This window comes from Leguminivora glycinivorella, chromosome 5, assembly GCF_023078275.1.
Source record: "Leguminivora glycinivorella isolate SPB_JAAS2020 chromosome 5, LegGlyc_1.1, whole genome shotgun sequence".
Classification (NCBI taxonomy): domain Eukaryota; kingdom Metazoa; phylum Arthropoda; class Insecta; order Lepidoptera; family Tortricidae; genus Leguminivora; species Leguminivora glycinivorella.
In genome coordinates, this window is record NC_062975.1 from 14,939,717 (window position 1) to 14,952,183 (window position 12,467).

General features: G+C 35.5%; 1 protein-coding gene across 6 annotated transcripts in view; it reads right to left on the bottom strand.

Moving 5' to 3' along the window:
• LOC125226170 (polypyrimidine tract-binding protein 1) overlaps window positions 1-12,467 on the bottom strand; it is a 681,511-nt gene that overhangs the window by 190,108 nt on the left and 478,936 nt on the right. The window contains exon 4 of one of the 6 annotated variants that reach the window (XM_048130078.1): window positions 7,744-7,782. The exons of the other annotated variants lie outside the window; for them this stretch is intronic. Coding sequence (XP_047986035.1) covers window positions 7,744-7,782 — 39 coding nt within the window. The remainder of the gene's footprint in view (window positions 1-7,743; window positions 7,783-12,467) is intronic. 6 annotated transcript variants of the gene reach the window in all.

The window sequence follows — 12,467 nt, forward strand, 5'->3', positions numbered from 1 at the left end:
AGTCCTTACTTGGTGCTTTGTGCGAGACCTGTTGATTAGTCTTATAAATGAAATCACAGTAAATGTGCTGTGTCGGCTGTATTTTACTTGTCGATTTGTGACATTTGAGACAAGATTAGATTCTGTTTAACCTCAGTAACGTAAGTATCATTTGTTTATTTTGTCCTCATATGTATGCTACCACAGGCATGTTTTTTTTAGAAATAAATAATAATAATAATGATTCGTTTATTGAGGACCAACTTGGATATTTTTTTTGTTAGTAACATAATATATGTAACAACTTTAGACTAGTGTTAGTATACGTAACTATTTACATTTAACTTAAATCTATTTATTCCTATGTGCGTAGGGTCATGCAGCAGTTATTAAGAAGAAATAGATAGATACGAGTACACAGATTTATGTCTACAGTTGTAACGTTAAAAATAAAAGCATAAAATTGATCCAAACCTTTTTTTACTTTAAAACGTTGCTTACTTTACTTTAAAGACTTAAATAGTTTACTTTTAACCAATTTTATAAAATGCTACCTTTTTTTTTTAAACACTTCCATTTGAATGTCGCCACCATACCCATGTTACGAGTCAAATCCATCTTAAGACTCGAGTTTTGCTTCAGGACTTGAGGCCGATTCAGAAAATTATATCTCGGAATATATTTGAAAAATGGAAACTATAGGTGAGAGACCATATATGTAGGTAAGTATACTCGTATAATAATAGTAAGTATATACTCGTATCCATGGCATTGAGTTCAAATATTACACAAAACAGTAGGTAGTTACCTTTTTGTATATTTGGAGATTTTTAATTATAATTTTAGTTTGAAGTGCAGTCATATTATATTACGCAAAAAATTGTCAGAATGAGACATATACCTTTTAAGACGACAATCTGGTGAGCACAAATCAGCGTTGAAGACTTACGATGATTTCTGCAGCGGTCAACGCTGACTCAAAGTATGAAAGTAAGAAGAAAACAGTATCAAATTGTTAAAACAGAATGAGCTTCCCGTCTTGGCTCAGCTAAGTCGGGATTAGGACGCTTGTCTCACGCATTGGGACCCATCTTCGAAGTGAATTCGACGATTTCATTTGCTGACTACGTTTTTAGGTTCATATTTATGTACATAAATGAGATATGTAATTCTGCCGTTTAACTGTGCGAGATTGAACTTCCTGAAGAGAGACAGAGTTGAGGACTATCAATCAAGGCGGTGAAGATAGAAGTGTACATCCTCAATACAACAAATCGTATACACAAGAAACGAAGGCTGCATTCTTGTAATTTGCTGCGTCTAGGCGTTGACATTACACTTCCGTCAGCCTCCTTGAAAGATTCATAACATGCAAAAACGGCTGAGTTCACGGCCCGCTGGTCCTTCGAGCCGGACTATCTGATCTAGCCGGGATTAATTAACTTAAATGCAACAAGTCAGTGTTTGCGTTGCTCTCTAGAACGTCTGTCCCGTGTTTTATAATGGAAGCTACTGAATTAAACAAGCAGCCGGGTCTTCACAATTTTTTATTAAGTTTATGAACGACGAGACGGAGATTCGTGACTTTAATAATGAATTAAAAATTATATCAATATTTACCTGTCAAAGGAAATTGAACGCATGTCTTTTTGAAACATCAAAATACTTAGGAACCAGGAAAATGAACGTTATTTAACTAAATGGTTCCGGGAAAATTTGCGTTACATCTGCAGCTATCTCCTACATTTTCGTTTTCTTACTTTTAATGATAATCCTATACCTATAATAGAATTTCCATGGTAAATTAATTTATACAACTTTGAATGGAAAATGTAAATCGTACGGTAATTAATGTTTATTAGTCTCATACTCCTTTTCTCGTGCAGCTTTTGGTAGTCAGTGCATTAATTAGTATAAATGCAATAACTTCCGCGTTAGCTTTGCCGGGCCCAACGCGCCGTGCATTTTATTATACCAAATTAAATTTCCTCGCTTCATTTCGGCTAAACAAAATCATCAAATCGCATAAGTGAATAAACAAGCAGCTATTTTAGTAAAAAATCACTCGGCGCCGTATTGCGAAATTCGATTCAAGGGCCAATCCGTTATTGGGCCCTGAATGCCGATAAAAGTGTTGTGCTGATAAAATTTCGGTTCTCTTGTTTGGTGAATAGGGGTGAGTCGGGGCGAAGGAGTAAGGTTGCGGGGCTCCACGGAAGCGGCCTAATGACGACATGGACTACAATAGCACGTGTGCCCTTGTTATTGGTATCTGGCCTGACCGCTACGAGCGATTTGTCTAAATGAGATCCGGACCGCTTGGAGCATTGTTATTTTTCTTCGCCCCCTGATTTCGAGTCGAATGATGGAAATTTTTCATGCGTTAGTGGTGCTGGTGCTTATTTTAATATATGTAGGGTAGATGTTTTTTTACAGTACGTGAGAGAGAGAGAGAACATCAGAATCTCGTAGTTAAACGCTTTTATATTGACCTAATCAATTGGTCATTTACATAAGATATAATCAAAACACAGGATAGAATTTCATATTAAAAAGGTAAAACAATCTGAAAGCTTTTTTGATTATTGAACTAGAGGGTTCGGAAAATATAAGGTATTATTGGTAGAAATTAAACTGATCAGTACCGTCTTCTTGGTAATATCTGCGGTTAAGGTATTAATTTACTTATAATAAAACACATCTCTATCGTTAAGCTATTAAGCAACAATTTATCAAATGTCATTAAAAACTCATTATTAACCACTCCACAATTCTGATTATTAAATTCTAAAGGTGTAACCACATTAAATTTATTCGCATCGATTGGCATCTTATGTATGATCGCAAATCGGTCGTTAGTATGAGGACGCTTACGCGTTGGAAAGCTGAACGCATGCGTACGCATAGGTATTCAACTATTCATACTAACAAGCGATTTTGGTCGGCTAAAGTCGATTATGCCTCGATAGGTTTGGCCAGACCTTAATTTCACCATTTGAGAATGGTCTTAAAACCTTATTCGGTATGACCCATGTATTCATCTGGCTGAGCATGACTAAGGGCCAGTTGCATCAACCACATTTGACAGACACATCATCGTCACGCTGTAGACGTCTATGGAACTTCCCATACAATAAAATTTAACGAACGCTTTAACGGTGACAGACGGTTTGATGCAACAGTCCCTAAAAAGGTTAAAGTGTATATCCAACGATACCTGGTTTAAAAAAGGAAGTAAGTTCGCACTAAAACCTCCGGGTAATCCGCGCCGTCGATTAATCTTCGTTGCGGGCGGTTGTGGGCAAATTTGCGGCGATCGCCATGATTCGCCCATAGGGCCCTGGGGCCGTGTCCGTCATATACGATAATGCTTCGTTAGCTAATAGCCTGTCCTGGGATTAGATGAGCCTTTTTTTAAACCGACTGGCAATAAGTACCTATGTTTCGTTAACGCAACATGTGGTTTCAGAAACGAAGGTTCGGGTACACAATTTCTAGGTTTCCTGGTCGGACTTCGGTTGCTTTTTGACAAAGGATAAAATTAGTTGGGAAACCTGTATACTGTTACACCTATATGTTATTGACCGGCTGCCTCTGGATGCGTAGTAGGGGAGTGTATACCAACCTTTCTTGTAAGTACAATGAAAAGACAGACAGGTGTCACAGGGGCACGCCACCATACAATGGGACACGTTTATAAGGAAATGTTTTTTTTTTACTTATGTAAAACAAATACCTACTTGCTCTAATTTTTTTACACTTCAACGAGTACTTTTAATTTGAAATGAATACAGAAATACTAAGAACTCACTACGCAACTACCATACAAAACGTCTAAATGGCAAATTAAATTAGTTAACCAACCAACTAAGATGTAAAACCTATTTACTACTCAAGCTTCTATAATTTACATACTTTAATAGGGCCGTCTTATAAAATGTATCCCCCAGATTCGCAATAAATCACAAATATCCAAAGCAAACAGACCCCAAGATGGTTTCCCAAGACAAGCATGTGATGGATTCGATTATATTTTCTTTGTTTCGTTTATCCCTGTCGTCGGCAAATAGAATCCTATCCCAAATATTAGGAATCAATCGATAGCTCTATTATACCTGTATCGTTCTCTGACCCCTAAATAAACACTACGTAACCTGTTAGAGGAAACATATTGAATGAATTGTTTTTAGATCATTTCAATCAATAAATCAATATTATAATTTAGTCCACGTAAATTATGTCACAAAATACCAACCAACCAATTTCGGCTTATTAATTTCATAAACATTAGGTAAGAGTGATAGATATAGGTAAACACTAAACATACAAGAAAACTCAAATAAATAAAACAGGAAAGTTTATATTATAAATTTATAACTATTGCGTTAAAAATATGATGCATACATATCTTCAAAATTAAATTGTTTAGAATACACTTTTAAAACTCCTATCAAATTTTGTTTTGAAGTCTTAATTACGACAATTTTTTTTCTACGAGTAAAAGTAAAACAAATGCCCGCTGAGAAATTACGATCGTGTCTAAATTTCAAAATCAAGGTTATACGTGTATTTTTCGCATAGCTTTTTAAATTTACGCATTATTTTAAGCAAACACATTTCCACGAGCGGTAAGATAAATCCTGGTGGAAATCACACGCACCGCGTCAACGTGATATATGGGCGCCTCCATTATCCTTTATACATCGATTAGTCAGACCATCATACTCAATAGCGAGCCATATACAACGTGTTACCTCTAATACTGACAACCTCAACTGGTTTTTTGTCAATTAATCTAAACATGAATACTGTGCCATAGGCAATTATTGGACAGTACCTTATACTTATTGATAACCCATCGATTTTATCATTATCATTTTAATTATTAGATTATCTTACATTTCTAAATGTCTTACGAAAAATTTATCATAATGAACAATATTTGTTATGAACTTGAAAAATCGACTTTAAAATATTCTCTTTTTTTTTGTCCTACCCCTTATGTAATAGAAATAAAAAATGGAACACTTTAATATAAACCAATAAAGACTGTAACTGTGTAACTAATACTTTAGAATTAAGAATGTTAAATAACAGACTACGTTACTGTAGCAACGTCACAAAAAATGCGTGTCGTCACTACATAGTATAAAACAAAGTCGCTTTCTCTGTCCCTATATCCCTATGTATGCTTAAATCTTTAAAACTACGCAACGAATTTTGATGCGATTTTTTTTAATAGATAGAGTGATTCTAGAGGAAGGTTTACATGTAGGTATAGTACCCGTGCGAAGCCGGGGCGGGTCGCTAGTATTACATATAAGAATACTTGTCAATATAATATCTGTGGATCTAATTCGCAGCGACGGAAAAAACTCAGCAACAAACAGGGAAGCAAGAATATAAACTCGTATATAATCTTGCTTGATTAATAAATAGAGCACTATGCGGTATTTTGGAACAGCCCCCGTTGCCTAATGTTTTACTCGCGTTTCTCTGACAACTTCCACCTTTTACCAAATTGTATTTTCGTGTTCGGCGACTTTTCCTTATAAATACTGTCATTACGTCTGCGACGCTCGTGACAGGTGTTAATGTCTACAAGTATCGGGCCCATTTTGTAATGTAATGAACACAATGCGCGTGTCAGACGCGAGGTGTTCCGTGTTTTGATAATGTTCAATTTAATTTCATATGTTTGAGTAAATATTTAGACACTGAAAATAGGTGGGAGCATGTTATTGGGTTTGGTATATTTAAAATAATATCGTCGGAATTCTTAATAAGAGATGACGACGTGGAAATTTGATAACACGAATCTCAAGGGAAACGCCTATACAGGGGCATCGACTTGGAAGATTGTTTTATGTTCTCACAGTAGTATTTCTTGAGTTTAGAGGCAAGAATTTTACTAGAATTTTCCTTACTGTACTTGACTATTCGGTCGGGAAAAGAATCGTTGGTACCTTCACCTTAATTAAATTTTGAAAGTTATATATAAAAGTTTTAAACCACACTAAAGTAATGCGTTCTTAAACAAGTCTAACAATATTACGTATCAAAAGCACAACATTTCCATTACAAGCGCACAAACTCCACAGTTATTTCACCGTGCCGCGCTGGGAATAATTCCATTACTGCTCATATGCAGACAAACTTAACTGAATTGAGTGGCAAACAGATTGATAAATCGATGCAAACATATTGTACAGCACGATCCCATATGCTAAAGGCATTAAGTGGGATACCGCGTAAGCCACGAGGGCGCTAGTACCCGATAACAAGAACTTCCACGAATAAATTAACAGCCGTGGAGCTGGCAATCGCTTGTTATCTCCCGCAATTTTACAGCTTAAGAGAACAAAATCTTTAAGTAATTCATTCAGATTTATTACCACGGATCGGCAGTTAAAACTGAAAGAATCTCTGAAAAACGGCATAATTTGATCTAATTTATGCGTTGATTAAAATGGTGGATATCTTTGCTTTAATTATTTGATTGACGTTAAGTAGGCGATACCGCATCTGTTTAGCGCATAATGGTCGGAGTTACGGCAAAGTGGGTTTGAAGGGAGAGGCAGACACAGAAGGTACGTCATTACGAGGCCCCGCGTCATTTGTTTATTAAACATCCTGCGAGGTGGAACAGAATAATGGCGCCGTAGACTTTGTCATGGCCGCTTTCCCCCGAAATTAAATCGTAACGATGATGCGCGCTCGCCGCTGTTTAGTATTGCCTGGTGCCGTCATATTCCGCGTTTTACAGCTTTTTTCGAATGGCATGGTTCGCTTCACTTTCGAGAGAATTTACAATGATTTGAGCTCTTACGGATTTTTTTTCTAAAAATCTAAGACGAAGCATCGCATTCTGTTTTTTTTGTATGTACTAAATTTAAATAATGTTTTTTTTATTACAACAGTGTCCAAAACGAGTATTTTAAAACAAAATTACAGGGAAAAAGTAACAACAAAACGAATATTGTCATATGAAATCACTGTAAAAATCATCTGCCGCCTTTTCTATTTCTGCAGCTAGTAACATTAGGTACTGCCGCTGTTTTCGGTTCCTTCGACCCCCACCGTTATTAAGTCCTGCCGTCTTGCGGCCGAAATGAATAGGTAAAAGCCCACCCAGTATGCCAATTGTCGTGGTTATGAAAAGATCGCGTTGAGTGGTCGGGTGTTTCAGAACGTTGAAATAGTATGACTTTGTTTTTGGCGTTCAATCGCATGACGTATTTCTTGTCTTTAATTTTTTTTGTCATTTTGACTATATATTTTCTACAAAGGTACATACTATACATAAATCGCCTTGTACCTATTAAATACAAATGTAGGTAGGTATACCATTATTCTATGTTAAATGTATATTTACGCATATGCACACATCCAACGCTCAAGTCATGTAGTTTATAAAAAAGTACATCGCGTTCATTTTTAGATTCGAATTCATAATATCCGTGTGCATTGATCATGGCGAAACATGAAAAATCGGATGTTTTGTGTTTCATGATTTATAAATGAAGTTTTGCAGTATTTTTTGCATCTGATACTGTCTGGTTCATTAAATAACATGCTGGACTTACGGATGGTGGGATATTCGACTATTATCCATATGAATAAAGAATGTACTTGATATGAATGGACATGTAAAACAAAATACGTTAAATGCAGCAAAATTCAATAAAAAAAATATAAGCAGGTATTGTTTGTAATGTAGGTATGAAACTACCGTTCTAGGATCTATGTCTAGTCTATATTTACCTCGACTAACATAGCGGCATCAGCAGTTTCAAGTAGTACCTACAAAACAACAGATTAGAATTGAATTCTTAGATAAACTAGTAAATAGAACAACACTACATATATTTTAATATTATACGTAACATTGAATAACTAAACAAAGGGACATTTGTAGACTTCATACTATTGTAATAATATATGGTTTAGAAATGATATTTTAATGGGATCAGGTAAATAGCATTATGCAATTTAAAAAAGTATGCACGAAATAAGGGCAACCACTAAACTTCGGCATGATTTTTGAAGGAAATAAATTAAACGTAAAGGAAATAAATTAGGTGGAAAAAGAAGTTTTTTATTTTGACATACTGTACACAAGTTGCGATATTGCGTTACGAATAGCTCAAATATGAAATAAGGTATATAAAAATGCCTGACAATACGACTGGTGATAATAGACTTATGGACCCAGAACTTAGACTTGAAGCGAACCAATTAGAAACTTTCATCTACAAAAATTAACAATGCATATGAACATCGGACTTGTGAAAAGAAAAATGAAATTATCCCCGAGTTCTACGAAAAGAATTTTAATTAAAAAGTTGTTGAACTCACAGAAGAGTATGTAATCTTCCGCAAATTAATTCATAATTGGTTCTGAACTAAGAAGACATTAAATTTTGTTAGAATTTGGATTTTATAATTCCACGCGTATGTCAAGGAAAGTTTGTGTCGACTTTTGTACGGTAGGTATCCGAATGAGGAAGTGTGGAAGCGATTTTTATTCCGTGCGATATCATTCCGATTTTACTACGTAATTGATGACAATTAGCTGATAAAAGAAAATAAGTACAGGCTTGTGTGGATTTATAGAGCATTAAGTTCGTGATGTGAGATATGATAAGCAATGCAATTGTATGTGTGTGACTGTTTGACATTTTATTGCAGAAAGTAATATTAGAATTACGAACAGAAAAATATCACATTTTCTAATAAGTATGTACCTACATAGATTATAGTCAACGATAACAATGCTAGTAAGGAAAGTAGGACAAACCTGACTTACATGAGCTAATTGAGAATAGACTGGTAATTTTTCATTGTTAAATACACCGTGTTTCACTTAACACTAAAAACCTGAAAACAGTTTGTACAGAATCGAGAGTAGAATCGATTGAGCTACATCTTGATGGGGGTAATATTTTTATTTAAATTAGTATTATTAGTTTTTTTTACGTGCCCATTCTATTGTACTCGTAATACAACATTGTGTATATCGCATTGCTAGAGGTTGTTTACCTTTTTCAGTATTTAGGGGTATTAATACTGGCTGGTTACTTGGACGATTATTTTTTCCGCTACTAGTTTGACGTTGTTTGTCAGTTTAATCTTAATGTTTATCATAAGTCATAACAAATTGAACTCGTACCTAATTACAACCTTGTCATTTTGAATATTGGGTTTAAATTTGCTTACTGCGATTACCTGTCCAATTTGAAGTTTACTGTGATAAAGCTTTAAAGTGTTTTACAGTGACATCTTAGCTGTCTATTGATAAACCTTATGTCGTTGCAGTAACGTACACAAATAAATAGTCTTATGGTTTATGATGGTAGTTAGCAATTATTTTATTGAGTGTAGAGCTAAAAGTCAAGTAGAGCAGTACAGAAAATAAAAAATTCAATTTAAAAAAAAGTAACGATCAGATTAAAATATGAATACTCTAGATAAGTTTAAAAAAATAAAAATCAGTTGGGGTGTCTGAGGTTTTGAGTGATACCGGAAACACGTTGTATATATATCGGTGGTATCATAATAATTATAAGGTTATTTTTAATTAATCACTACTACCTACTTTTAACTGGGATTAAATTCATTTTTAATAAAGCTGTTTTGATTGGAACATATATTAAATTACTCATTGTGGTTGTGTTGATACTATAAAAGAAAATAATAATAAGTATAATCAGGGATACGTTTGTATGTTTCAATTCTGATCAGGCCCCGTAGCCGAATGGCATTTCTCCGACGCCAAACGAAAGCGATACGCCGCTGGCTCTGTCGCGCCAATACGCAAGCGCGATAGAGATAGATATCTACTAGCGCTTCGTTTCGTGAGCGTTTCGTGAGCGATTGTGCCATTCGGCTAGCCACCCTGACATAATCTATTTTAGATCACCATCCTCCACAGAACTAAATCAAGATAGAAGGAAAATGCTCGGCGATTAACAGCGAAACCGAGCGTGTAACGTTTTGTGTCGAGCCTATGACGTCACGAGTGTACTTTAGTGATGGGAACGTTGTCGCCGCGTAACCCATTCGATCGATTGTGGAGATTGCGTGCGGGATGCCCGCCGAAGTTAAAAATATCGGATGTTCATCTTCGTTGTGAAATGAAGTAAGTATATACCTGTATTCGTGTGATGACAAACAATTCACTAGTAGGTATATAATTTGCCTAAGGCCAGGAACAAAGATTTTAGTAGGTAGGTATTAATATTTACTAGTTAATATTTCGTAATATTTTTAAGAAAATCGACCATGTACTCACAGCATTATCCTCATGTTATTTGTTACAACTTTTAGTAATATATAAATATAATTAACCATTAACACATTTTTAGAGTTATTTTTATTCATAATAAATATAGAGCGTATTATGTTTGTATTTGTTTTTCTGCCGACCACAAATTCAACGTTAATACCGTAACTGTAACCTATTTTAAAGTTAAATTTACTTTTCACTCGTACTTTATATGTATAGTTTCATCCATACTCCATACTAATATTATAAATGCGAAAGTAACTCTGTCTGTCTGTCTGTCTGTCTGTCTGTCTGTCTGTTACGCTTTCCCGCTTAAACCACGCAACCGATTTTGATAAAATTTGGAACAGACAATCTTTAGACCCTGAGACAGAACATAGGCTACTTTTTATTTCGAAAAAAAGGGATGAAGGGGTTGAAAAAGAGGTTGAAAGTTTGTATGGGATTTCTTAATTTTAAAAGATAAAACCATGAAACTTTATATTTTAGCACTTGATAAGAAATCATTAAACATCTTGATAAGGTCAAACGCGATTAATTAACATTATTTTTACCTTTTTTTTTGTGTGTCGTGCGGTGGGAAATAAACATTAACTAAAAGCGGGTAGATTATATTTATTTGTCTACCCCGAACATTTATATAAATTAATATCGGGTAGTTTTGTGTTGTTTACATCTCCGGTGACATTTTGCTGGGACGTCAGTCTTCCGCGACCACGGCCAGTGCAACCTGGCCGAAACGTTGGGAAAAAAGGTAAAAATAATGTTAATTAATCGCGTTCGACCTGTATGTGACTTTAAATATGTGTATAAAGCGCGAGAACTTAAAGTGTTATCTTGATAAGGGATAGGGATAGGGATAGGGATAGGGATAGCGATAGGGATAGCGATAGGGATAGCGATAGGGATAGCGATAGCGATAGCGATAGCGATAGCGATGGCGATAGCGTTAGCGATAGCGATAGCGATAGCGATAGCGATAGGGATAGGGATAGAGATAGGGATAGGGATACGGATACGGATAATATGGGTATCGTTAGAGGGATACGGATAATCGGTCGGCGGTCTCTTACAATCAATGTGCTCTAAGACGATCGTTGTTTGCTTGCTTGAAGATTACGTTTGCGATAAGTATAAGCAAAATGTAAAAAATTGTAAGGGATAATAGAAAAAAGTACTTTTTACCCACCGATCATAGTGTCGAAATACGGGCTATGTGGGATGTTTATAAAGGTTTCCCCAGCGTATATAGAATTACCTACGCTGTGGTCGATGTGTAATATTTCTACAATCATTGCAAGCAAAAGTATTATGTGCAATCGAAATAATCGCAGATAAATATACCTACAGAGAAACCTACGGATCCAAATGAAAATCTTAATGAATACTTTTATTACGCGGGCGAAGCCGCGGGTAAAAGCTAGTAACAATATAAAAACATAATTATAATTTCCACTGCTTCGCAAAATCGATTTAAATCGAATAAGGAAATCGCAGCATACATGACGATATAGTTCCGTGGTGCACCACTATTCTTAAGTTCGACGTGAGTTCGATGGACAAAATAACAAATCTACCTTCACTTTGTCTCGACAGTTTGAATAGCCTATTTTTATATCGCTTGTTTTAAACGCACGCCAAGTCGGACTCGTCAAATTAAAGCCGCAATGGAAAACTAGTTTGACGGCCGTACGTCAGCTAATGTTTTGATGATAAAAATAGGAAAATCGTGTTTTTTATTTAATAAAAAATATTTTAGGACAAATGGTACTTACCGATGATAGGAAACACTTTGTTTAACACCCTTGCTTTTATTGGTGGTATTTGAACAGTTAATTATCGAATACCGACCCATTTTGTATTTTTCACTGTATGTCACTCGCGGGCAGCGGTCGAGAGCAGACTGACTTGCGCGGCGAACAATGTTGCTCGCTATTTAACTTTTTCGCACGCGAAGTAGATACACTTTTTCCTTCTATCTTGATTTAGTTCTGTGCCATCCTCCTTGCGTTATCCCGGCATTTGCCACGGCTCATGGGACCGTATCTATTTTAGATATAACCTATTTATTACGTTTAATATTATGTAAATTTGTTATTATATATTATACTAGCGACCCGCCCCGGCTTCGCACGGGTACTATACCTACATGTAAACCTTCCTCTACAATCACTCTATCTATTAAAAAAAACCGCATCAA